Below are 25,038 nucleotides of genomic sequence, written 5' to 3' on the forward strand. Positions count from 1 at the left end.
TTCAGGTTGAACCCAAGAAAAACTGTTCCATGACAGCGGGCCCCTGTCCCAAGGAGCTGTGACCATGAAATTGCCCACCCTGCAGCCACTTGTAACAAAGGGGCAGGGGTGCCGGTAACATCAATAACTTAATATGACTACATGGCCATATTTGAACAAAAGGCCACTTGGCCATGTGGTCACATTAATTAAATTATTTTACCAGCATCTCTGTCCCTTTGTGACGCGTAGCTGCAGGGCGGGCATTTGGAGAGTGGCCTGCTGTCATGTGACAGCTTCTTGTGTGTTCAGGCCAAAGTGAGACCCTATCACAGACTTAGGGAACCTATCAATGAAAGAAGTAGGAAGGAAGACCGCTGGACTGTGGATTAAGGTACATATTAGTCTGTGTTATCCTATCCCTTAGACAAAAAACAAGCAGTCGTTTTTTTTTGTTAGGAAAGGAGGGGGCAATTTGAATTATTTTGCAACTGCTCCAAATTAGGCTTGAGAAACCCCCCCTTATTTTTAGTTTCCCCATTGACTCCAATGCATTTCATCAAAATGTCACCAAAATCCCCCTACTTTCGCTAAAGTTTCAGTGAAATAAAGAATCTCAAATTTGCTCATTACTAATGTATTTTTCTTTTCTTTTTCTATAATATGGGGTCTTCAACACTTGACCTACCATGCCTATACTTGATAGTTTTTTTTTATTGAACCTTTCTTTCTAAAATGTCATTACTGCATGGGGTAGACACAACCTGCCTACGTCAAAGGGGGAGGTGGAGAATGTACGCCATCACCGACCAATCTTATCGATGATCATGTAATGGTGACAATGACAAATTTTTATGAAGGAAGGCCAATGACATATCAAGTGTTCTCTTTAAAAGAACACAAGAACATCATGTTTTACACCCAACTGCATTCCTCGTCTGATGACACGAAGGTCATCAGAAGGTACAGGGAGGATTCTGGCATGTGTCTGTCAGTGTGCATGAATGCTCAAGTTCAGTATTTTTTTTAGATTTTTACGTAACCAATCCAACACTCTACTAAACATATGGCTTTTGTCTAGATCACTACATCTCTAACTATGAACAGCCAGTCATCATTGTTGTTTGGTGGTTTACAGAGACACAGTTTGGAATTTTGGGTCAATGTCAATGTCAGAGGCTAGCAGGGGAGTAAAGCCTTTGCTACTATGGCGTCGCCCGATCCCACCAGGAGAAAACACAAGATCATTCTGCTCACAATTTTTCTGGTGTTTTTTTTTTTTTCTTATTCTGTTCTTCAGTCTTGCCTGTTTTCCTGTTTTTTTATTCACTCCTGCGCTGATGTATTGCTATTCATCATATTCTCTAGGAACATTATTAATATATTTATGAATGTATAGTTTGGGGAACAATATAACACTTAACAATTGTGTTCTGGTAATTGAGTACTAAACTGGAGAAAAATAATTGTTAACTTTGAACATATTTTTTCTATTTTTGCATGATATATAAAGTGTATACACACTATATGGCACAAGTTTTGGGACAACTGACCGTCTTACCTATATGATATTCAGTTCTAAAGCCATGGGCATTAATATTGATCCCATCTTTCTTTTAAGGCTTTAACAGCCTCCATCCTTCTGGGAAGGCTTTCCACAGAAATTTTAATTGTATCTCTGGAAATGTGTGCCCATTTAGCCCCCCAAAAAAACATCTGTGAGGTTAGGTACTGATGTTGGATAAGAAGAAGACCTGGCTCGCAATTGTCATCAAAATTAATCCCAAATGTGTTCAATAGGGTTGAGGTCTGAGCTTCATGAAGGCCACTCAGATCCCTTCACACCCAACTCATTAAACCATCATTTTATGAAGCTGGCTTTATGCATTGAGTAATTTAGAGGGTTGTCCACATATGTGTAGATCAGGGGTGTCAAACTCAATATCATTGCGGGCCACATCAGCATTATGGTTGCCCTCAAAGAGCCGATTGTATCTGTAAGACTGTGTATGCAGAGTTCAGGAGTGTTCTACGTACAGAATGCAGACTTCAGGAGTGTGTTACGTACAGAGTGCAGAGTTCAGGAGTGTGTTACATACAGAGTGCAGAGTTCAGGAGTGCATTACATACAGCATGCAGAGTTCAAGAGTGTGGTACATACTGTACATAGTGCAGAGTTTAAGAGTGCACTACATACAGAGTGCTAGGCTCAACGGTGTGCTACATACAGAGTGCAGAGTTCAGCTCTCTTTCATAGGCTTCCACCACCTGTCCTCTGCTCTGACCTCTGCCCCACTCTCCTCCACCCCTTTACCTCTGCACACATCCCACTCCACAGCCCCCCCCCCCCCCCTTCAAAATCTTCCTCATGTGTAAACACAGAAAGCTTCTCTGTTTACAAGTGGAGGGGGAGGGCAAGAGCCGGAGGTTGCAGAATGAAGTCCCACCACTTTCCAGATATGAAAAAGCCTTGGGGGGCTGGATTCTGAGATGTTACATTTAGACCTTTAGGGAAAAGCACAGTCTCACTTTAGGACAAAAGTCAGAACTTGCCAAAGAGATCTGTCATCGGAGATGCCATAATGCTGTGGCAAAAAAGGCCTCTTAGCTACGGGATTCTTTCAGAACAATAGTGGCTTCAGCCTACCAAGTAACTCTTTGCATTAACTTTGAGAATCTTTTAAGACTCAAATTCAGTATGACACACTCCAGCTGAGCCGTGGCCTTCTTTGTACTAATTGGGGATTTATGTTTGCTAAAGGAGGTGTATGGATTAAATGCTTCTTTAGTAAAACTCAACCCTGACCAACCTTGTAAAATGTTAAATGCCTATATTCCATTGAGGAAATCCTCTTCTGTATGGTGTCCAACAACAAAGCAGGAAATTAGAGCTAATTTCCCTCATGGGGTCACAGAAATAAAATGTTATTTATCAATGCCTGTGAATCCATTGTAGGGGGGGGGGGACTTTACCTGACACACATGAACAATACAGGAAGTGGGGGAATTTTCCTTTACTGCCTGTTCTGTAAGACTCAAAAAAGACAGGAAATGTGTAAAAATTTTTACATAGTCTAGTTGCTAGTCTAGTGCAGTTTAACCAACAGAAGGGGGAAAAAATGATAAAATCCCATATACACAATCCTACACTCACATTTGATCCAGATGAAGGCAAAAAAAAAAAACAATAAAGCATGATCCAGTTTGCTCAAGCAGGAGAAAACATCCCTTCCCGATTCCCTGAGAGGCAATTGGATATTCCCTGGATCAACTTTACCTATACATTTTAGTATCCAGTTAAATTATGTACATTTAGGAAAGAATTCAGGCCTTTTTTTAAATAATCTGAGGTAGCCAGAACCAGCTCTTGAGGGGGTCTATTCCACAATTTCACTGTGAAATATTCTGAATGAGTACAAAGACAGCAGTAAAATCTCAAGAAGTTCTAAACCTTCCTCATTCTACAAAAAAATGTGTCTATATTGATGCTTGTGTCCCCTTTGTGGGAAGGGGTGTCCCCCTCACTTTCTGTTCTATCTGACACCCAGCAAATAGACAGGAGGTGGGAAAATAGTTATCCTCTATTATCAGTAATGAAAGATGATCAGGGCTTTAACTTTAAAACGATTAAAAAACAGAGTTGGGTTTACCGTTTGTCGAAAATCAAACCTCATGGAATACCACAGGAATGATGTGCTTCCATCGGCAAGACTGTTCTTTGGTAGGTCGCTGTGGCAGATCTACGTGGAGATCTTAAATCTGGGTGTCCATTCTGTTGGGTGGTCTCTATCTCCCTATGAATACCCCAGGATCTGAACATATTTTGATTTGGATCTACTCCATAAGAAATGGGGTGTGAGTCCTGCAGAGGTTTATTGGTCCCTTCCTTCTGACCCTACATACCCTTCTACAGGCTGGATAGGGGACCTGATGGAATATTTTCTTCCCACTGCTGACACGAGAAGAAGCAGAGTCAACAAAATGCATAGACAGAAACGGATGTGCCTAGATTAAAGATATAATACTTTTTGGGGTGTATGTTTTACACTGGATTTTATATTTTGTATGCATTAAAAGCTATTTTATATAACGTGCTATGTCATAAAGAGTCATGTATAACACTAGGAAGGTTACATTTAAAGTCTTATTTATCCTCTGTAGGGGTTTCTGGTTGTTCCATTGTAGTCCAAGGGATGATAACCTACCAATGTTAACTTTTATGGCTAAATATTGACTTTTCACTAACAAAAACCTGACAAGGCTTCTAATCCTTCCACACTCCATTCAACTCAACATTTGTTTCTTCTGCTTCAGATACTGTGGATATCCTTTGAATGGGAACAGCTACGAGTATGCCATTCCTTCAGAGCACATTTGCCGGCTGCAGAGTCACTGAATATCTCCTAAGCGATGAACGTTTAGGAGATATTCATTTTACCTACAGGTAAACTTTATTATAAGCTTAAATGTAGGTAAAAAAAATGAATGAGGGTTTACTAACTCTTTAATTCCTGAAATTTTCCTTTAAATCTGGGTATAAAGATCATTTTAAAAATGTTATTGAATTCCACATGCTTCTAGGAAATCACTATTTTTTAATATATATTTTTTCACCTGGAACGACAATCACTTATCCAATAGGACGTCATCAATGGGTTAATGGAGTATACCTCTACACTCCATTACCCCTTGATGATGTACTATTGGACGAAACACATCGGGGTTTTGTTCCTGCTTCTCTGTGATACATGTAATTTCATATATGTCTTTTTTAAGTAATTGTATTAGATGTGGACATTTCTAAACTACTACACTATGAGCCCCTCATTTGCCCCCCTCCCCCATGTGAATAAGTATGGGGTATATAGTACCCCTACCCAGTCACCAAAAAAGTGTCAAAAAGTAAAAAAAACACAGAGACAGTTTTTGACAATTCCTTTATTAAATTTACCTTGGTGAATGGATAGAGGAACTATGTACCCCGCACTCATTCACATGGGAGGGGGGGTTGGAATCTTCCAGATTCTGATAAGCCCCCTGCCCGCAGACCCCTACAACCACTGGCCAGTGTTGTGGGGATGAGGTCCTTGTCCCCATCAACACGGGGACAAGGTGCTTTGGAGTAGGGAGGGCAGAGCCCCCTGCCCCAAAGCACTCACCCCCCCATCTTGAGGTTATATGGCCTGGTATGGTTCAGTAGGGGGGGCGCCCACTCATCCCTCCCCTTTCCTGACCTGCCGGGCAGGGTGGGTGTCAAAGAAATAACAGAAACAGACTTGCCAGTATCGGCGCTCTGGCGCATGCACATTGAAGCGCGAATAACTTGAATCTCCTTGCTGGCCTATAAAAGGCTGCTCAGTCTCATGTTTATTTTCTGGTTTGTCTCTGAGCTTCCTGTGTTCCTGCCTCAGTAATCTGCTATCTTGTGATTACCTGTTGTGACCCGGATTGACCCTCACTTGCTCTGATCTTCTCCAGTACTTTGACCCTGACTTGTTCTACTCTAGCTGAGCTGCCTTCAGTGTTTTGACCTCGGCTTGTTTAAAGGACTCTCTCCCCCCTCACCTGCCTGACTTCCTGTGTATGACCCAGCTAGTACTACGGACTGCTTTTACTTGATTACCTGTGTTTGACCCCCAGCTTCCTCAAAGGACTCCTCCTCTGCCTCTACTTACTGGATCCGCTGGGTTAGAGCCCCAGCTGGGCTTCTTACTCCAAACTGGTTCAAAGCCTACCACAACACAGTGTACCAGCTCTACCTGTGATCCTCACTCAAGTCCCATCTAGCCTGCTGGTGACTCGTGCCTCTTTGTGCCCTATACCCTCTGTACCACTTCCAGGGGTAGAGTGCGTTTAGCTGCAAGGGGAGCCGCTCTCAGCATCTCGGTCTTGGTGAGTTCCCTGATAGTGGGGTTACCCTTAAAATCCAAACCAGACCCAAAGGGCCTGGTAAAGACTGGGGTGGGACCATACACTGTTTTTTTTCATAATTTTAATGGTCGGCATGTTTTCTTTACATTGAGTCATCCGTTGCTAAGGACTCGGCGGCTGGCTTCCCAGCCTGCTCCTTAGCAACCAGCTTAATGTGGTAAATTACTGAATTAAATAATTACCACTAACTAAATTACCGCAAAATCGGGCAAATACCGCATTCGATATTTAACGCTAAATTCTTAGTAAATTGCACTTTCACAACTGATTTACCGCAAGCGTTATTTTACCACATTTTTTTTTTGGCTGTTATTTAACTCTTAGGCCGCGTACACACGCGCGGACTGTTCGCCCAACTTTGTCCGTCCAACAGTTTCGGCAAACAGTCCGCTCAAACTTAGCATGGACGGACATGGCCACACACGACGGACGAACAGTTTGCTGAAACCGTGCGCGATGACGTGAACGGCACGCACGACGGGACGAAAAATACGACGTCCTATACACTGCATTATAGCTTTCGGCGTGAAAATCCTTTCTGAGCATGCGCGCAACTTTGTTTGACGAACAAGCCTACACACGAGCGGACTGTTCGCTGAAACAAGGTTTCAGCAGACAGTTTTACGGAATTTCCGAAAAACCTTGTCCGTCCAACTGTCCGCTGAAACTGTCCGCTGAAAGCCCACACACGAGCGGACTGTCCGCCCAAACACTGTTCAGCGGACAAAGTTGGGCGAACAGTCCGCGCGTGTGTACGCGGCCTTAGTGAATTGACCCCATTATCTGATTGGATGATATTTTGATGTATTTATGCACTAGCACTTTATTTTGAATAGTGCAATGTACAAATGCAGCAATTTAGAAATTGGATGAAAGGTTTAGCACTGGGAATCACTTTTTGAAAGATAAAAAGTGCATTTTATCTACAACTGTAAGGATCAGACCAAAATGAGGGACAATTGAGGAGGAAAGAGGAATGGAGGGGCTTTGTTTGAAATCAGGGACAGTCCCTCGAAATCAGGGACAGATGGGAGCTATGACAGCAGCTGAAGAAAGGGATAGCCAAACATGGAAATAATGTAATATTTATCACTTCTGGGTTCATTCACCAGAGGGGAGATCAGTGAACGGATCAGTGTTGCCAAGCGTCAGTATTTTTACTGGCAGCCAGTAAAAAAGAGGCAATTTTCTCCTGCCAGTAAATGCCAGTAAAAGTAAAAGGTTGCCAGTAAAATATCCAGAGGCGGCTATGACCATCCGAGTGACTGTTACAGTGTGATCGGGAGGCTCTGGCAGAGGCGGTGCCTGAGAGTGTCATGTGATGTCAGAGTGCAATGGAGCCAAGCAGAGCGGCCAGAGCCTCGTGTGCGGGTCTGCGATATGGGAGCAAGGCAGGCTGGGACCGGGACCGGGACCGTCAGTGCTGTTAAGACTGGAGGGACCACTTGGCCTGGAGAGAGACTATCTGTGACTCAGGAGGGGGATGTGTCAGTGAGGTCTCATCTTCATCTGTGCTGCAGCACACTGCTGTCAGTGTCACTATGAAAGTCAGTTTTATGTGTGTGTGCCGCCCATTCGAATTTATTGCTCTCCTGAGTCCTGTCCCTGAGCTACTTACTTACTATATCAAAAATAAAATAAGAAATACATTTTTTGCCTTATTATCCACCTTAAATCGTACTGCTAATTGCATATTGTACTTGTTTGTAGCTCTAATACTCTAATTTGCAATTAAAACTGTCATTTTGTAACTTTTAGAAATGCCAGTAAAAACTTGGCTGTGCCAGTAAATTCTGGGTGTTGTGTCAGTAAATTTCAATCTGATAGGTTGGCAACACTGGAACAGACGTTTGCTGGTCTCCCTCCATTCCACCTTTAGAAAAGGAAATTAAGGTCAGGAAAAAACATTCTACCGCCTCCATCCCTGAAATGCGCAAAAAAAGAAAAAAAGCCCTGGGACTTTAAAGTGGGGTGCCCCTTAAAAAAAATGAAAAGTCAGCAGCTACAAATACTGCAGCTGCTGACTTTTAATAATCGGACACTTACCTGTGCCAGGGTCCAGCGATGCGGGGCAACGAAGCTCCGCTCGTCCCCCCTCTGCTTGGCAACGCCAGCATTCCTACTGTGGGCACCCAGCTGTGGCTTCACAGCCGGGCACTCACTGCGCATGCGCGAGCGGCGCCGAGCGACGTGCTACGCCGCACAGTCATCTGGGACCTGTCATGTGTCCCAGATGACTGACTGCGCCGAGGGGAAGTGACACCGGGTGCCCGGGCACTGAAGGAGGCAGACTACGAGGGACCCACTAGCAACAGGCATTTAGAGGTGAGTTAAAAATGTTTTTTTTTTCCAATTTTTATTATTTATTTTTTTGGGGGAATTTTACTCATTTTTTATTTTTTTTGCCGGAAACACCACTTTAAGTGAGGCGGGAGAGATTTGGCACATGTTCACAAAATTTTTTAATGAAATCAATTTATTAATTACAAGGTGCTACATAACCAAATGGGAACAGCAACCATTGTGCATTACCTGGGGTAGTGGCCAAGTTAAGAACAAAAGCAAAGACAAATATCAAATCATTACATTAAGTACACATCCATTGACAAATGATAAAATGCATTTAAATTGATTAACCCAGCCTTTCTCAACCTTTTCAACACAGAGGAACCCTTGAAATAGTTCTCCAGTTTCGAGGAACCCCTGCTAAAAATTAGAGATCTACAACTCATGATACATTAGTGTGATGGTCAGTGGAAAGAATAGTCCTTACATTTGTGGTCATTGGGAAGAATTATCTCCTTACAGATAGCTAAAAAGACCAATGGTGTCGTTGGAAACTTATCTGAGAGGCAGAAATTGCCCAATGCTGAAGGAACCCCTAGCAACCTATGGAGGAACCCTGGTTGAAAATCACTGGATTAACCAATTAATAAATACATCATAATAGGTTGTACATGCATAAATTAAACACTGTGTGAACAATGATAACACACTGCAAGAGTACCCAGCAATGTAAAACATGACAAAAAGCATCGATGGTGCCCTACGCGTTTCGCGTGTCTTTTGCTCTCTCTTCAGGGGCAGATGCAAGGTTATTATGTCTGAAACAAAAAATACAAAAATGGGTATATGTTGGTAATTTGAAGAGTGGGGGCAAAGGGGGGGGGACGGTTGGTTGGCAGGAGGGGTCAAAAGAGCACAGACCTCCTACTTACCAATTCGCTGGGTTAGGTCACCAAATGCCAATGACAAGATGGCAGCAGTAAGAATGTCCACCTTTTGACTCCTGCCATGCCAGCCCAGATCCTCGGGTGGGACATTGGTGCCCGGCGACACATGGCGGGGGCAGTTGAGCTATATCGGCTGGGAGTGTGTTTAAAATCTCATTCTACAACCGTGATTTATAAACAGCAAAGTTAGAAAAGTGAGTAAGATTTACACTAGCAGTGACATACATGAGTTTGAAGGCATTTATAGAGTATTACAGGCACTAAATGATTTTAAATAGCATAATTCAAACTCAGCTTTTACCTGTGTTTAGCTGCATTCAGGTTACCTGCATTTGGAGAAAATAAAAATCTGTGCGTCCAGGGGCAAATTATGTTTTCTGAATGCATTTAAACATATGTAAAAGCAGGAGACACTGATCTGGAAAATATATAGACTGAATTTCTTAAAAAGCCCTCTCACAAATGTTTCTTTCCAAGTTGGCACCTTCGGCAGTCAGCCTGAAAAGCTGCCAGGGCAAGGTACAACGCTGGGGCTCGTCGTGCCATAAAAGCAGAGTGTGGTTACTAAAACTGAATCTGTTTCATCACATTTTTTTTTTCTGAAGATCAGGGATTAATTTAGCATGATGAAGTCATTTTTTACTGGAGAAAAAATCTATAACGTCAAGAACAAGTATTACGTGTTCAAGGTGTGTCCCATGTATTTACATAGTCCATGCCTCACCAGCCAGAAGCAGAACTGTCTGCAGACACACTCACATCTCTGAGCTACAGCAAAACCCAGTTTATCTGGTAAGTTTGACTATTTCTAAACTAAACAGTCACTTCGGGCTTCTCTATTATAGAAATTCAACAATATATTTATAATTGGGATTAATATTTTTCTATGTATTTTTTTTTTTTTTTTTGCAATAATGCCACAGGCATGCATGCTTTTTTTTTTGTTCAAGTCTGATTAAAAATCATAAAAAATTAAAAATATTTATACATTGTAGTTCATATTCAATTTCAGTGAGGACTTGAAAGATAGATAGATAGATAGATAGATAGATAGATAGATAGATAGATAGATAGATAGATAGATAATTATATAGATAGTTATAAGACAGCCTGTCTGTATGGCCTTTTTATGTACTTGATTGGACTATTGATAATATTTGAGATAATTTATTAATTTATTTTATTTTTTGCAATAGCGCCACTGTGATGCTTACCTTTTTTTCTGTTTCTTGTTCTTTTTTATTTTTTTAAGTTCAAACCTAAATGTGATTGAAAGCATTAGAAAGAAGATAAAATTACTTACAGTTTAGTTCATAACAAATTTCAGTAAAGTTTTTTCCAGGATATTGTGGAAACAGAAATTATAAAATATTTTTAAACATAATTTTATATAGATAGATAGATAGATAGATAGATAGATAGATAGATAGATAGATAGATAGATAGATAGATAGATAGATAGCCTGTCTGCATGGCCTATTTTTGTAGTGGATTGGACGATTGATAATATTTGAGAATATTATTATTATTATTTTATTTTTTTGCAATAGCGCCACTGTCATGCTTTCCATTTTTCTTTTTCTATTATTTTTTTTTTTGTTCAAGCCTTAATATTGAATGCATGACAAAGATGATAAAATTACTTTTACAGTCTAGTTCATAACAAATTTCAGTAAAGATTTTTTTCCAGGATATTGTGGAAACAGAAATTATAAAATATAATAAATGTTATTTTAGAGATAAATAGATAGATATATAGATAGATAGATAGATAGATAGATAGATAGATAGATAGATAGATAGATAGATAGAAAGATAGATATGGATACATAGCAAACGGTTTCATGTCCACGTTTTCTTCTATGTGATTAATTATTATCAGTCATATTTGTTTGTTTGTTTTTTTTGGGATAATGGCACTGTCACATTTGTGTTTTATTTTGTTAACTTAAAGTCTATTTAGATATGAAATTATGATAATGATGACAAAAAATGACTAGTAAATTCTGGATCATAACATATGTTGACAGGACTTTTTTCATTCTATAAAAAAATTGAAGGGAAAAAAGTCAATAATTATGGCACATGTGCCGCAAGCTCATGACAAACAACCAAGCATTTACAACCTGATTGTTTCAGGATCATTTGACCTAAAATTTAAAGAAAGCAATTGAAAATTGCCACAAGTTAGCTCAGTGAAGGAAATGAAGCTCTGCTGGCTTTCATCAATCAATTAATCAATCAATAAATCATCCAATGCAAGCAAAGTTTTTTTTTTTTTTTTTTTTTCCTTGCATGCGATTGGGTATTCTTTGTAAAGTAACTTTATTAAAGCTAAGAGAAAATTCCTTGCAAAGTCAACAGCCTACAGTATTTGCCTTTAGTAAATCAATCCCCAGTTAGTGGGTATATCCAAATTACTGCATAATGCTTGTTAAAGCATAAGGCAATGACCAACCTTGCTGGAGGTATTATATAGCAGCCTTTCTCAATACTTTTACTCCAGAGGAACAAAGTGCTTTTTGGGTCTTGGGGAACCCTGGCAAAAAACAATTCAATGGGGGACATTGGAAAAATGTTTTACACTGGAGGCCAGTGGGAAGAATGCTCCTTATATTGGTGGTCATTGGGAAAAAAAATGCCCTTTACATTGGTGGTCAGTGGGAAGAAAAGGCCCTTACATTGGTGGTCAGTGGGAAGAATGTCCCTTGCATTAGTGGTCAGTGGGAAGAATGTCACTTAAAAAAAGATCATTGGTGACGTGCAGTTGGCTTTGCCAAGTGCCGTCGGCCCTGGAATAATGCAGGCACCATCAAATGGAATGCTCATCAGCTTCAGCTCAAGGAACCCCTAGCAGTCTCTGGAGGAACCCTGATTAAGAACAGCTGCTATAAAGAGACTGAATGCTTAGTAAATTGCCACCCTCTTGTCGCGTCTATGGGTTTTTTCTTTTCTTTTCTTTATAGAGTGCAAAAAAATATGCATAGAAACCAATCAGTTTCCAGGCTGCACAAGATTTTGCACTCTCCAATTTTTACTAAAGCAACCCCTATGAGTAAATCCCATTCACTGAAGTGCATTTCCACATTTTTGGCCACATTTGAGAAACTCTTACTATTTGTTCCCATTCACACAGCACACCTAAAATAATATAAAAGGTACAGTATATCTTACATTTTAGTTGTTTCTTAGGAGCAGGATTAAACACAGATCTCTATAGACAGCGAGAATAGTAATAGCTTACAATGTGCGTATTTAGGAAAATTTAGCAACAGAGGATTAAAAATGCATTAACATATGATGTACCCACCCAAGCCTTGAGATCTTTTAATCTTCTGTTAGGACATACAGTGTGCACGTCTAATTTAGGACTAATAGACCTGCCAGCACAGTACAGTTTGGGTAATTATGGTAGACATAAATCCCCAGCCCCCTCCTCAACATTACATAGAAGGGGAAAGCTAGGTAGACTAGGCCAGAGTAAAATAGTAAGCAGCAGATTTTAAATGCTAAAGTTATGTTAGCCTATGTTCACAAATGTGCGTCCGCGTTTGCGCACGCACGTTGCGGGTACAGCAACCTATTCAAAAAGTTCCCGAACCTTATTTAAAAACGCACCACAGGGAACTACGCTATGAGGTTTTACCTAGGAGAGAAAATGTAGGCGTTTTGCCAATTCATGGGGTGCCATTAAGAGTTAATGACATCACCTGAACGTCTGCTAAAAGGCAGCACATTGTTGTGCAGGTCGGGAACAAACCTGATTATGCACGGGTTCCTGACTCATATGTGAACTCAATGAGAGCATGTAAGAAAATATAAAGTTGGTGTAATCCCAATTTGGCTGCAAAGGTGGAAATCCACATTGAGGCTATCCATTAATAAAGACTGCAAGAAAGGCTACACAGATACAAATCATTAACATGTAGATTAAGCCTACACGTTAATGATTTATCACCCTCTCTACCTCTATTGGTGACCATTGCCTGATGTAAAATCCAAAAATTTTGAGTTGCCACAAATAGTGGACCAAAGAAAGTGGAAGAGGAACAGGTATAGTATGCATTGGACCGGGATCTTAGTTGTTTGAAGTAATACACCTTATCGGAAAGGTTCAACTGGTGTCATATATTAGCTAGGGAAATGGGTTTTAAAACATCATTTATTATACTAGGTTGGACAAACCCAGTATGGTTGGATGGTGTTTAAAGCTCATAACATTTTTTATTTTTTATTTTGGTTTAGGACCAAATGTTAGACCCTGTTCAGATACATATTGCTGTCTGTGTCTCCATTAGAAAGATTTTCGCTCATTTCTTATTCAGGGGGCTGTCATGGGTATAGGAAGTAGTGAAAATTATCTTTAATATGGGCATATACAGCAATACCAGAAGTAGAGTAGGCAAGGGTTGAAACCCCTATCAGGATTTTAACACTGTCCCTGGGGGGACCAAATCTTGATCACAGCAAGAGACAGTAAGAAGGAATATTTCCAACTGGGTCACAGCCAATAAAGACGTTCTTACTTTTTCCCCGCTTTATGTAAACCTAAAGTTTGTAATTAAGTCCAATTCAAGTGCTTTAAACATGATACAATTCCGATTGTACAAGCGATATGCAAGCGTTGAACTATTATTATTTTTTTCTTTTAGACACCTTGTTTAAAGCTCCCCAAGCTCTGGGAGCTCCTTGAAACAAAAATGGCAGACATAGAAAAAGATGAACGACCCTGGGTCGGTGCACTTCGTAGGGTAGTGACTTTTGCATTTGCCCTTTTAGTGCTGGCAATAGTACTATGGGCATTTATCGATAGTATCCCCTTGGCCCGTGATGAGTATAAAATCATGGCCTTCGGAATTTACGGGGCGTTTTTGACGGTGCATCTTGTGATCCAAAGTTTCTTTGCCTTCCTTGAACACCGGAAAATGAGAAGAGGTGGCTTCCCTTGCTCTTACACCAAAAGCGTGGCCTTGACCATATCTGCTTACCAAGAAGACCCCGTCTACCTACGTGAATGCCTTGAATCTATCAAGAACACACAATACCCTCCCGATAAGTTAAGAATCATTATGGTTATTGATGGCAACAGCCCTGATGACCAATACATGATGGACATGTTTAAGGAGGTTTTTGCCAATGAAGAAGTTGGGACTTATAATTGGCAAAACAACTATCATCACTGGGACAAAGACAATGCTAAGAAATTTTACGATAACGATAGTGTATATGATACGCAAATAAACACCAACATCCAGTGGATTGACCCACAGGAACCAGGACAGAATGTAATTTATGAAATCAATGACTTGCACTATGAAGGTGATGTGAATTATGACAACATGGTAAATCAAAGGCAATTTGCTCAAGCAATGGAGATGAACGATCGTAGCCACTCTGGTGACTTTTTACAAGAGGAAGCACTGCCTGCTTATACAGATATCGAAATGGAGGACCCTACTAGGCAAGACGTTGAGGATGTCATCAGGAAAAATAGATGTGTCTGCATCATGCAGAAGTGGGGTGGAAAGAGAGAAGTCATGTATACAGCCTTCAAAGCTCTTGGAGACAGTGTGGACTATGTTCAGGTAAGCAATACTTACAAGAGTTCACTGAAAGCTTTATATAACAAATACAGTAAGTTTATTTTATCTGGAAAGTGTTAAATCAAAATCACTGTTTCTCAACTGCGGTCCCATTGAGTTTTTGGATGAACATTCACAAATTGTTAAACAATGACACCATCCCCTCAGGACCTTTCCTTCCTCCTTGGTAGGTCAGGACTCCCCTTGCTGTGGTGGTAAAAATCTAGACTTGAATGGGGCATCCCCATACTATAGAATCAATGTGGCGCAGGTTGTGGGCAGCCCAGTCTGCTGCTGCTCCTTCACTGCCCAATCAAAGATTGGGGACAGGTAGGTGACCAACTGTGTTATCAACTGTAGTAGAGAAAAGTCAGGTCAACAACATCTCCCATAAGTTTCAGTTGTGTATGAAGCTTTTTGCCTTGAGTTGAGATTTGAATTACCACTAATTTTGATGTAAAACAGAGACAGTAAAATTGTGAAGTGCAAAGTACAGTAACTCTACAACTTTACATTCCTAAAATTACTCCAGTGAATTCAACTTTTTATTGGTTGCTAAGGTTTACCACATGGTCCTATATACTGCCATTCTGAATATATACACAAGTGTTCAGAACACTACAAAATGCTAAAGATTTGGAACTAGATTATGAAAAGAAGTAGAAGCATTGTTACCCCTCAACAGGCCATTTTAATGTCTTGTCTAATGACAGCTATAAACTCAAAGGTTCCTACAGGCAGCAGCAAGGTTATTCTTGTATTGGTCTGCATTTGTCTTTTGATGTAGGAGTTTCAGGAGTTTCAGGAGTGTCTCCCATGCCTCATTCACTTTACATTATTATCAAATCTATATGTAGCTTGGCAAATACTTCTGTTTGTACTGTACACCAGTGGTCTTCAAACTGCCGTCCTGGAGCTACAGTAGGTGTAGCCCTTTGGTTGCTTTTATCTGGCCCTTGGAGCACTATTTTCAGCCACTAATACCAACAGTGGAGCATAATTCCCCCCACTGACATCAATGAAGGGACACCATTCCTCCCAATAACACCAACAATGGGGCACTATTCCTCTCATTGACACCAAAGATGTAGCATTGTTTAATCCTACTGATGTTGGGACCTTTTCTAGTCCCAATGCCCACAGTCTTTCCCCTGTTAAAGTGGTTCTTAAAATGGAAGTAAACCCTTCCAAACAACTTTGACCTACAGGTAAGCCTAGATTAAGGCTTACCTGTAGGTCCAAGTAATATCTCCTAAACCTATATGGTTTAGGAGATATTTGCCCGAAAATGGGCACCGCTGTCTACGGCGCATGCGCCGTAGACAGCGGCGCGCAGGCGCACTAAATGCGGCAAGTCCAAGAATGGATTTGCCTAATTTGTCAACTCCCGTGCGCATGCGCGGGAGTGACGTCATCGCGGCTCCGCCGAATGGCAGCGTCGGAGCTCCGAGACGCGACTCCCGTGCGCATGCGCGGGAGTGACGTCATCGCGGCTTCTCCGCTGTCATTCGTCGGAGCTGCGAGAGACACCACAACCAAGATGGATGCGGCGGACTACAGGTGACAGCGGCGACTTCGCTGGCTCCTGTGTCAGGTAAGTGACACATAATGAGCTACTATGCGATGCATAGTAGTCCATTATGCTTTACCTTTGCAGGGAAAAAAAGAGGAAGTAAACCCATCAGGGTTTACTTCCTCTTTAAGTCTCAAGGATTTTTACCTTAATGCATTCTATCAAGGATTCTTGATTGAATAGTTAGTTTCTTACTATGTCTTTAGCTGTGGTGGACAGAACTTTCCAGCTTGAAATTTTCCTGGATCCTGGCTGGCATATTTAGCCTTTTATGATTGCCAAAACATTTTGTGACCTTTTATTGTTACAATCGTGCGCTTAACAACTCTTTGCAGGTTTTGCCTAGAAATTTATTTTAATTATGTTCAAATGTTACCTTAAAGCCTTGTTAACAATCTTGCAGAATACTGAAGATTATTAAAAAGAGAAATAGAAGTAATATAGACTTCCTCCAGTATATTATTTATTTATTTAACGCATTTATAAGGCCCCAACAATTTACACAACACTTTACATATTGCATATTCACATCAATCCCTGCCCTTAAGGTTTCTTCTTCAAATGCATGCATACACTTACTAGACAGGAGCCAATTATCCTACCAGCATTTATTTGTAATGCTGGAGGAAACCGGTGTAGCCAGTGAAAACCCACGCAAGCACAAGGAGAGCATGCAAACATACCAGTAGTATGAGGTTGGGCTTCAAACCGAGAACCCTAGTGCTGCAAGGCAGGCCTGCTAACCATTAAGTTTATACAACTAAAATGTAGGCATTTGGTCTGGTGATTTTTGTTAAAGTAGGGGATCTGAATTCAAAGTGGCCAATCCTCCTCTTTAGCAAAGACCACATGACCCAAAGCATTGTCTTTCTAGCAGCACTGGAGGGGGGCCAAGAGCAGCATTAAAGTTATGCCTATCTGTCAATCTATTGCTGTTTAATCATCTGCCCTAACAGGACTTTATGTTGGCATTAGAGCATAGGACCCCTAAGACATAAATTAGTAGGAAAATTTAAGATGTAGGATCATGAGTAAAGAGCCCTGGGCAATAAAAACCACATACACAGCCAAGTGAACACTCATAACTGAAGTTCAATATACATGGCCTTTAACTTTCTTTTGCTGCGGTGGAAAAATGCAGCCAAACGACAAGCGCCGACATTAGAATACATGTCCATTCCTATTCAAACCTGGAAGTTTGCCAGAATGAACAGGGTGTTGTCACAAACCCTGACACTTTTAAATTGAATCTAATCCCAAACATGACAAACACCACGATGGCTCCTATATATTAGTCAACGCAAGCCTTCAAACCTTGAACCATTGTTGCAATCAGACAAGAAAACAAGCTAAGTTGTACTGGGTGTTATGCTAGAAGGGCAAGTTACAAACAACGTGGATGACGTAAATGTTGTAATTTGGCTAGAAATGAAGATTCAAAATGGAATGCTTAGTTTGCTTTCCTATCTCCAAATACTCCCCAATGGCTCATTTCACAGCAACATTCATTGATCTTTTGAATACTAATTATCTAATCAAAGCCATTGCCTTTAACATCATCGAGGTGGAAATCACCCCCAATATGTCTGCTGCTAGAGTTGGATGAGCTCTTGCCTTTGAAGGAGACATGCATAGGAGCAGACTATGAGACTCAACTTGACCGGCAGTTCATAGAAGACATATGAATGAAATTATACAAAAAAAAACATTTTCTGTATCAGTAATTCTATAATGAATATGCTGCGTGTGACCCTTGAGGAGCAAACAAGTTCGTTTTTTTTTGTTTGCCTAAATTACCGAACTAGAATAAGAGAAGGGAGGGAATAATGGAAATCTTTAACGTATATCCAAATATCTAACGCCATTTTTATTTTATTGTGGAAAAAGTAGGGTTTTCTTTTCTCAGCCAGGGTTCCATGGAACCCAAGGGTTTCTTCAAAGGTTGCTGGGGGTTTCGTAACAATAGGCAGTTATGAATTCATCACTCATGTGCAATGACCACCAATGCAATTGCAATCCTTCTATTATTATTAGTCACATAGTCAACATAGATTCTGACGTCTAATAAAACAATATTCAACTAACTTTTTTTTTTCAAATATTTCTAAAACAGGTCTGTGATTCGGACACTAAATTGGAACCACTGGCCACCGTCGAGCTTGTAAAAGTGCTTGAGTCCAATGACCGTTATGGTGCTGTGGGAGGGGATGTGCGAATTTTGAACCTATCAGACTCCTATATCAGTTTCATGAGCAGCCTGAGGTACTGGATTGCCTTCAATGTGGAAAGAGCCTGCCAGTCTTATTTTGACTGTGTCTCCTGCATAAGTGGTCCTCTTGGTAAGTTATTATAAGAATCTGTCAATTTAGATGAATTAATTGTCAAATTTCCAAGTATAGTAACTGGAGGTCCAGACTTGGCCTTGGCCAAGGAGAGAAGAGAAGGTCCGGCAACACAGTGCAGCTTAGCATAAAATACAGAAGGCATTATTGATGATCCAAAAAGACACCAAAGGAATTGATTGCCTCTTTGAGTAATGAATTCCCCTAGTTTCTTGTTGGATCATCAATAAAGTCTTCTGAATTGTATGCTAACCTACACCGCATTGCCAGACGTTCTCTTCTCTGATTATACTGCTGGTACTGTATGTACTATGTCTGTCCTGGCATAGACGGCTTTAATTCATCCTGTCGTATGCATTTTGATTAGAGGTTGTAGCATCACATCTCCCCTACTTTTAATCCATTGGCCTTGGCAAAACTGTTAATGTACAAATAGGAAGGTGAAATGCAAACGTTCAACAGCAAAAAAGTTTAATAACACTCAGAAACCACTTTGTTGGCCATAACTCTCAGTTGTTCTGATTTTGGTACAACAATCAGGATCCACAGGGATGAACTTTCATAACACTGACATTGACTAGTGGTCTCCAAACTATAGCCTGAGGGCTGAATGCAGCCCTTTGCTTGCCTTTACCTGGCCTTGGGACACTTTTCCTCCTACTGATATTAGACACGATTCCTCCCACTGACACCAACAATGGGCGTAATTCCTGCTACTGACATCAACAATAGGGTACTATATCTCCCATCGATGCCAAGGATGGGGCACTGTTCCTCAAACTGACACCAACAATGGGGCTCTGTTAATCAAACTGACACCAACGATGGAGCACTATCCCTCCCACTGACATCAATGATGGGACACTATTACTCCCCCCAATAGGAAAGACACATTGTTTACTTCCACTGACGCCAGGACAATTTCTACTCCCAATGGCCAAAGTCCGTACCCCTACATTTTAAAGGACCATAAACTGGTCCCTTGTTCAGAAAGTTTGGAGACCTATGACATAGAAAATGCGCACATGGAGAGGGTAGGATTTGAGAGCCTTGGTTTCACAATGCCCTGATTTCTGAAATGAGCCATGCTGAGATAGACTCTTTGATAGAGTAAAGCGTGACTTCTTTCAGACATTTCCTTACACCCAGCTCTACTGATTCCTGTAAATCCTGACATATACCCAGTGAAGGGGCTAGCCTCAGATATTACACAGAGATGAAACAAATCCTCCTACATAAATAGTACCTGTTTATCTACAGCACACAGGAACAGAGCTGAGGCTGTCAATCACAGGCTGTGTGTTGGAGCTCCCTCTCCTGTCACCTTTTTATCTCTTGGTGTCAGGAAAACTTGACTGAAGTGACTCATGCTGATAGCAGAGGAAGGAGACAGCAGACAGAAATGAAATGTATTACTCTGTATTAAGACATGCATACACTATAGAGGGATATGCTCTGTTCATATTTCATGTATGAGGTTTATAACCACTTTAACCATCTGCCTGATGGATAAATACATTTGCAACTCCAGAAAGCAGCTAAAGTTTTCTATTCATACACTGCAGTGCTGGAAACGCATGTAGGAATAGCCCTAGTGCAATTATCCAGAGTGAAAAACAATAAATCCTTCTGTGAAATGCTGCCAAGTATGCCAGAACATTCAGCAGAAGAGACAGAATGATCAGCCTGCAGCATTATATGATGCATGTCATAACTGAACACACCTGATAACTGATCTGCATTCTTCAATATACTCAATATATTCTTTTGACTATTCAGGGCTCTATCGTAATGACCTACTCCAGACTTTCCTCGAATCCTGGTACAATCAGAAGTTCTTGGGAAGCCACTGCACTTTTGGTGATGACCGACATCTGACCAACAGAATGCTCAGTATTGGCTATGCTACTAAGTAAGTATTCTACAAAGATGGAAGGTCATTCATATTAAAGCTGATCTTCAAGAAAACACCTAAATACACAGTTAAAATATGTATAAGGCAGCTATTTTAAAGTACCTCCTAATGGATTTTTGTATTTCTGCCCAACCAGTCCTGAGATGTACACAGCTCTGGCACACAGCACAGTGCAGGACTTATGCCGCGTACACACGAGCGGACTGTATGGCCTACTTAGTCCATCGAAACACATTTCAGCGGACAATCCGCTCGTGTGTGGGCTTCAGCAGACTTTTTCAGCGTGCAGTCCGGCGTACTAAGTATTTTGGTTTTTTCGAAATTCTGTCCGTCGTACTTTGGTTTCAGCGGACAGTACGATCGTCAGTATGCTAGTTCGACGGACTAAGAATGGCGCATGCTCAGAAAGGATTTACACGGCGGAAGGGTGCTTTGCTGTGTCTTGGACTTACTATTTCTAGTCCCGTCGTACGTGCTGTACACGTCATCGCGCAAGCTTTCGACGGACTGTTTGTGCATCCGTGTGTGGTCAAGTCCGTTCAGTGGAAAGTACGACGGACTGTCCGTCGGATTGTATGACGAACTAAGTATGCCATACAGTCCGCTCGTGTGTACGCGGCATTACCGTATTTGTCTCTGCTGCAGTTAAAAGTTAAGTTTTTTTTCCCTGCTCCACCCTGTGATAAGCGCGAGACACAAATTTTCAGTCAATGGAAAAAGTCATTTGGGGAAATTTACTAAAGCTAGAGAATGTAAAATCAGGCTCACTTCTGCATAGAAACCATTTAGCTTTCAGGTTTTATTGCCAAAGCTTAAAGGAGAACTCCGGGCTTTACTCGTTTGGCTGGGCTTCTCCTATGGGTCACAGGACTGCAATTCGTTTTGCACTCCTGTGACCCCTTTTCAGCAGAGAATGGTCTGAAGTCCGCTCTCTGCTGAAGTAACTGGAATCAGCCCAGGCAGTGCATCATCATGCCAATAAAGTCTGGATCCGCCAGGTGCCCAGACTGATAGACGCTGAGATGGCCGCTCTCCACCCCTCCACACCTCAATCCCAATGAGCGTGGAGGAGCAGAGAGGAGAGCTGCTGACTGACAGGCAGCAGCTCTCCGCACGGGGATCTGTGGGAATCTGAGCCATAGGCGGTGTTTGATCACTCGGTTATCTGTGTAGAGGTGGCAGGGACAGATGCAGCATCAGACCAATGCTGCATCCACCTAAGTAAGTATAATACAAAAAAAAACGTACTTTTAATTGAACAAGCTGTGGTTAAAAGCTGATTGGCTACTATGCACAGCTGCACCAGATTCTGAGTTCACCAGTTTAGTAAATCCACCCTATTATTAGAACTTATTGGCTTGGTTTCTTCAGCTCTCCACAAGACAGAAGACCACTCCGGAGGAGAAGTCACCCTAATTGAAAAATCCAAGTGTAATAGAGAAAATAGGATGGCGTGTTTCAGGCACCCGAAATCCCCATCATCATTCAAATTTAGCCCCAATGAAGGGGAATTTCTGGCGCTCCCAAAATGCATTGGCTGCCTTTTGTTTTAATGTGGTATCATTAAAGGTTTTGGACTCCTAGGAGCAAGTTGGTTTGGCACTCTTATTGCCTCTCTTACAACATGTGACTGGAGAATAAAAGGAGAAGCAACAGACTGATGAGCTCATCTCTGTGTCACCCTGCTCTCTCCTCTTATAGGCATGCCCACAATGGATTGGCTCCATGTGCTTATTCTCCCTCTAAAATCATGCTGGGTATGCTCACCCTTCAGATGAGTGACTATAGGAAAAAAAGTATTGCTTCTGCTTCCTTCATTAGCCTGCTAATAAGACAATGAAGGGGCAGCAGGACTATGATGAAGTCAGTCCCGTGCTCTTTCCCTTTATGTAAGCATGTCTACAGTGTCCTGATTTTTTTATATGGTATATTTGTATGGTAAAATCTAGATTGGCCATTTTGTTACCCATGGTTAAAGCTCAGGCTTATGGAGTCCCATTAAAAGGATTTCGCTGGTTTGTGAGGGTGCATGCTGGGGATGGGTTCGACCAGACTGAAGACATACAGTCAAAATTAAAAGAGGTTTGCTGACTGCCACACCCCTTACCTGGCCATGTTGGAGACAGATAAAAGCAGCCTCAGACCAGTCCATTGAAGCCATGACCCCAACTTGTTTTGCCCCAGCCCCAAACGGAATGCAATGGAGGCATGTCTTCAATGGATTGAGTTGAGACTGCTTTTAATTGTCTACAACACGGCCGGGTTGAGTGTGTGGTAGTCAGGAAACCCCCCTTCAATTTGACTTTATGTCTGGGATCTGGACAAACCCATCCCCGGTCTGCACTCTCACAAGCCCCAATATTGCTGGGTAAGGGATACGACAGCCGGTAGACCTCCTTTCATTTTGACTGTTTTTGTTGTAAGGATTTTTCAGTTACGCTTAAAACAGGAACCTTAACATAACATATCAATGAACCTGTAAAATGTAGTAAACACTAAGGTAACTATATAAATTAGACAAGAAAAGGGTTAAAATAAATGTTTCAAATGACTAATCTTAAACATTATTTGTTTTAGGTACACAGCACGTTCAAAGTGTTATTCTGAAACACCTGCCCAGTTTTTGCGTTGGCTGAACCAGCAGACACGATGGACCAAATCTTATTTCCGAGAGTGGCTCTACAACGCTCTGTGGTGGCACAAACATCACCTCTGGATGACCTATGAGTCAATTATTGCTGGTGTCTTTCCATTTTTTGTCACAATCACAGTCATTAAGTTGTTCTTCAGTTGCCATCTCTGGGACATCCTTTGGGTCCTTATCACTATCCAACTGATTGCTTTAGTCAAGGCTTTGTATGCTTGCTTCCTAAGAGGCAACATGGTCATGATATTCATGTCCCTCTATGCCGTACTCTACATGGCTGGACTGCTTCCTACAAAGTATTTTGCCATTCTTACCATGAACAAGAGCAGCTGGGGTACATCGGGACGAAAGAAGATGGTTGGTAACTATATGCCCCTTCTACCTCTGTCCATCTGGTGGTCGATCCTTTTTGCTGGTGTGCTCTACACCGTCATCATGATGTCTTTGTGCACAGATTGCCGTCTCATTGATGCAGAGAAAAACTATTTGATCTATGGCTCTGCTGCCTATGCTGGCTACTGGCTACTGATGATCATCCTCTACTGGATTTGGATCAAGCGCCTTTGCAGAAAGAGGCAGGATTATTATGATGTCACGAACTGAAAAGGCAAGCAGACCACAAACGATAGATCCAAGAGCGTATAAAGGACATACTACCAGAAGTATTAGCGGAGGTGCTGTATGCCATGAAGGCCAATGCCACAATGTGCTGAAGTCTCTGTGTCCTCTTGTAGGCTGTTTAGGAGAATAAGTAAAAGCAATTTCTATAAGTAAAGCAAACTTCAGGCTGAAGACCTTTTTCCAACGCAGCTTGTTTCTGCTTTTGTGAATGTTGCCTATTCTCCAAATTTTTCTTTAGTTCTTGCATATTTTAAGCCAACTTTTTAAAGAGTTTTAAATATATGGGAGCAAGGAAGATTGTAACTGCAGTTACTGAAAAAAAACAAAAAACATTTTACCTGTGTAACCCAAATATGTTCTAAACATTGCACTGTCTTTGGAACCCAACTTTACTGAACACAAGCTCAACAAGCCATAGAGACTAAAGCGATTAGAGATTGTGTGGTCTAAATCACTAGAGACTGGAGATATGAAATACTGACTTGACTATATGTTGGGTACAGTGCAGAGACCATCTTCAGCTGGTAGCAACAGGCAACTGGCTGAGCAGCTGCACTCTCGAGCCAGTTCTGACTATTCCCTAAAGTAGAGGAAACGATTCTAAAAACTTGAACTTAGGAAAATGCTGCACCATGTAAGCCCTCTCAACTTATTCCTCCTCCTACACAGAAAAGATAGGTGGGAATGGGCAAAGCATAGATGTCAATGCTGCTTGAACAAAATAGAGATGTGTGCTCTCTGCTACTGTGTTTGTGGACATCTATGATAATTTTGCAACTTTTTGTGCATATATTGTTTACTATACATAGATTTTATGAAATTTTATATTATTTATTTGTGTTTCTATTAAATATTTAACATTATTTCTTCATGTTGTATGTGTTTTACTCATTTGGATATGTGCTGTTGTCACTTGGTTACTCTGCTGGGGTATCTAGCACACACTAAAGTTCTTAGACAATTACTTTTAGAAGGACATCACCGTTGTGCAATAACTTAAAGAGGCGTTCCAGGCTCTATTAAAAAAAATTAAAGGTCATCAGCTGCAAATACTGTAATTGCTGACTTACCTGTCCAGGGAGCCCTCAATGTCGGCACCCGAAGCCGACCTGTCTACCGGCTCTGGGTGCAGGCCCCAGCATCCTTACTAAGGGAAACAGGAAGTGAAGTCTAGCGGCTTCACCACCCGTTTCCCACTGGGCATGCACAAGTTGC

General features: G+C 41.3%; 1 protein-coding gene across 1 annotated transcript; it reads left to right on the plus strand.

Moving 5' to 3' along the window:
• Nucleotides 1–9,845: 9,845 nt before the first annotated feature.
• Nucleotides 9,846–24,686, plus strand: LOC143933762 (hyaluronan synthase 1-like). Its single transcript, XM_077456762.1, has 5 exons — nt 9,846–9,935; nt 13,796–14,728; nt 18,412–18,637; nt 20,420–20,552; nt 23,133–24,686. The coding sequence occupies exons 2-5, from the start codon at nt 13,844–13,846 to the stop codon at nt 23,803–23,805; spliced, it is 1,917 nt and encodes a 638-aa protein (XP_077312888.1). The 5' UTR covers nt 9,846–9,935; nt 13,796–13,843; the 3' UTR covers nt 23,806–24,686.
• Nucleotides 24,687–25,038: the final 352 nt, after the last annotated feature.

The sequence above is a fragment of the Lithobates pipiens genome, unplaced genomic scaffold (assembly GCF_037356315.1).
Source record: "Lithobates pipiens isolate NorthernLeopardFrog02 unplaced genomic scaffold, aLitPip1_a1.2 Scaffold_27, whole genome shotgun sequence".
Lineage (NCBI taxonomy): Eukaryota > Metazoa > Chordata > Amphibia > Anura > Ranidae > Lithobates > Lithobates pipiens.